The sequence below is a fragment of the Otolemur garnettii genome, unplaced genomic scaffold (genome assembly GCF_000181295.1).
Source record: "Otolemur garnettii isolate 467f Iridium unplaced genomic scaffold, OtoGar3 scaffold00134, whole genome shotgun sequence".
Classification (NCBI taxonomy): Eukaryota; Metazoa; Chordata; class Mammalia; order Primates; family Galagidae; genus Otolemur; species Otolemur garnettii.
The window spans coordinates 2,717,571-2,719,282 of NW_003852529.1; the positions used below are offsets into that span (position 1 = coordinate 2,717,571).

The following is a 1,712-nucleotide window of genomic DNA, read 5'->3' on the forward strand; positions in this document are numbered from 1 at the left end:
TTTTTTTTTTTTTTGAGACAGTCTCACTATGTCACCCTTGGTAGAGTGCCATGGCTCCACAGCTCACAGCAACCTCAAACTCTGGGCTCAAGCAATTCTTTTGCTTCAGCCTCCCACGTAGCTGGGACTACAGGTGCTGGCCCCAACTCCCGACCATTTTTGTTGTTGTTGTTGTTATTGTTGTTTAGCAGGCTCCTCTGGGTTCAAATCCGCCAGCCCCAGTGTATGTAGCTGGCGCCCTAGCCGCTGAGCTATAGGTACCGAGCCAAGAGATGTCCTTTTTAATAGGATGGATCACTAGAGCCTGCATCTCCCCTCCGCTCTGAGGGCTACAGTGTACCAACCTAGGATCTTTAGCTGCTGGACTCAGCACAGTGCTGGCTAGGGAGGATGCACTCATCCATAGCAGCTCTTACTTTTGGTGTGTCCAGAACCAGTGAGGTTTTTTAGTCAATTGCTCAATATGCATGTCCTGTGTCACTGTTATGCTGGGCACAGAGGCTTGAAGCCCCCTACTCTGCAGACAAGTGGCAGATGGGAAAGGCACTCAAGAGGAGGGAAGTACAGGAGCAGATGCAGAGAAGTGTGGAGACCCAGGTGTTCTGGGGGAGGGAGCCAGAGAGGCTGGAGCAGGGGCTCTGGAGGTAAAAAAGAGGAAGGTGGGAGGTTCTTCACTTCCCAGCCCTCATCTGTCCCAAGGTAGCCACTAGTGCAGTAGGAAAGACACAACAAAATTCAGTGTCTGGCAAAACTTGCCTCTGGGTCTATTCTCTGGATTTGCACGTCCCAAGGTTCTTCCCCCTTTAGATCTCAGCCGTCATACTCAAAGGCCTCAGGACCATCCTCGGGTCTCAGGTCTCCTCCAGAGCTGGGTCTGGACAAGCACCGAGATCAAACCCACCCTCTAAACCTGCCCTGCTTAAATTCAGACCAATCAGCGTCGAGCTCCTCATGAGAACAGTAGGGTCACTGGCCGCTATCTGGGCATGCGCAACCTCTCGCCTAGGGCCTCCTCCCGCCTCGCATGCGCACCGCGCCACCGAGGAATAAAACAGATGGGGTAGACACCAACCTTGGTTCCATCCTGAAAGCCAGGAAGCTCTCCTCGACCCTCTTGTATCACACGCTTTTGGATATCATCCTCGCGGAGTCTTGCGATGATATCCGCCATCCTTCTTCCCCGCTGCTCTCTTTCGGCAACTTCCGGACTTGCTCGGTAGCTTCCGGACGTGCTTCGGCAACTCCTAGAGTCTCGGCAGCTTCCGAGCTAGCGCCATTTTGATTGAGGGCAGAAGCCAAAAAGGGACTGAACGTGGACACGGACAGGGATTGGTTCGCTGCGCTGCGGCTAAGCGCGCGCCCTGCCCAGGGGCCTGAGACAATCCTGGAAGAGGAAAGGAGCCTGTCAGAGAGGCGGGGCTTGGGACTGCCAGGAGGGCGGGGCGGGGACATCCTTAGCTGTTATGTCATTTAATTGGCTGGAACTATGGCCCTCCCACGTGGCCGTGTGCCACTCCATTACGTGGTAGATGAGATGTAACAGCCTTGTAGAGTTAGGGAAATGAAAACAAAAATCCCACCCGTAGCGCCACACCCTAAACTACTATTACTTTGTGTATTCCCTTCTGACTTTTTCCTTTGCATATCTAGTATGATTGTCACGACTTTTGATCCTGGATTTTTCTCTTTCTTTTTTTTTTTTTTTTTTTTTT

The 1,712-nt window shown here is 52.3% G+C and overlaps 1 protein-coding gene across 1 annotated transcript in view; it reads right to left on the reverse strand.

Moving 5' to 3' along the window:
- Positions 1-1,297, reverse strand: part of AIP (aryl hydrocarbon receptor interacting protein) — an 8,890-nt gene extending 7,593 nt beyond the window's left edge. The window contains exon 1 of the mRNA XM_003798315.3: positions 1,073-1,297. Within this exon, the coding sequence (XP_003798363.1) occupies positions 1,073-1,171 (99 nt within the window). The 5' untranslated portion in view covers positions 1,172-1,297. The remainder of the gene's footprint in view (positions 1-1,072) is intronic.
- Between the last annotated feature and the right edge of the window lie 415 nt (positions 1,298-1,712).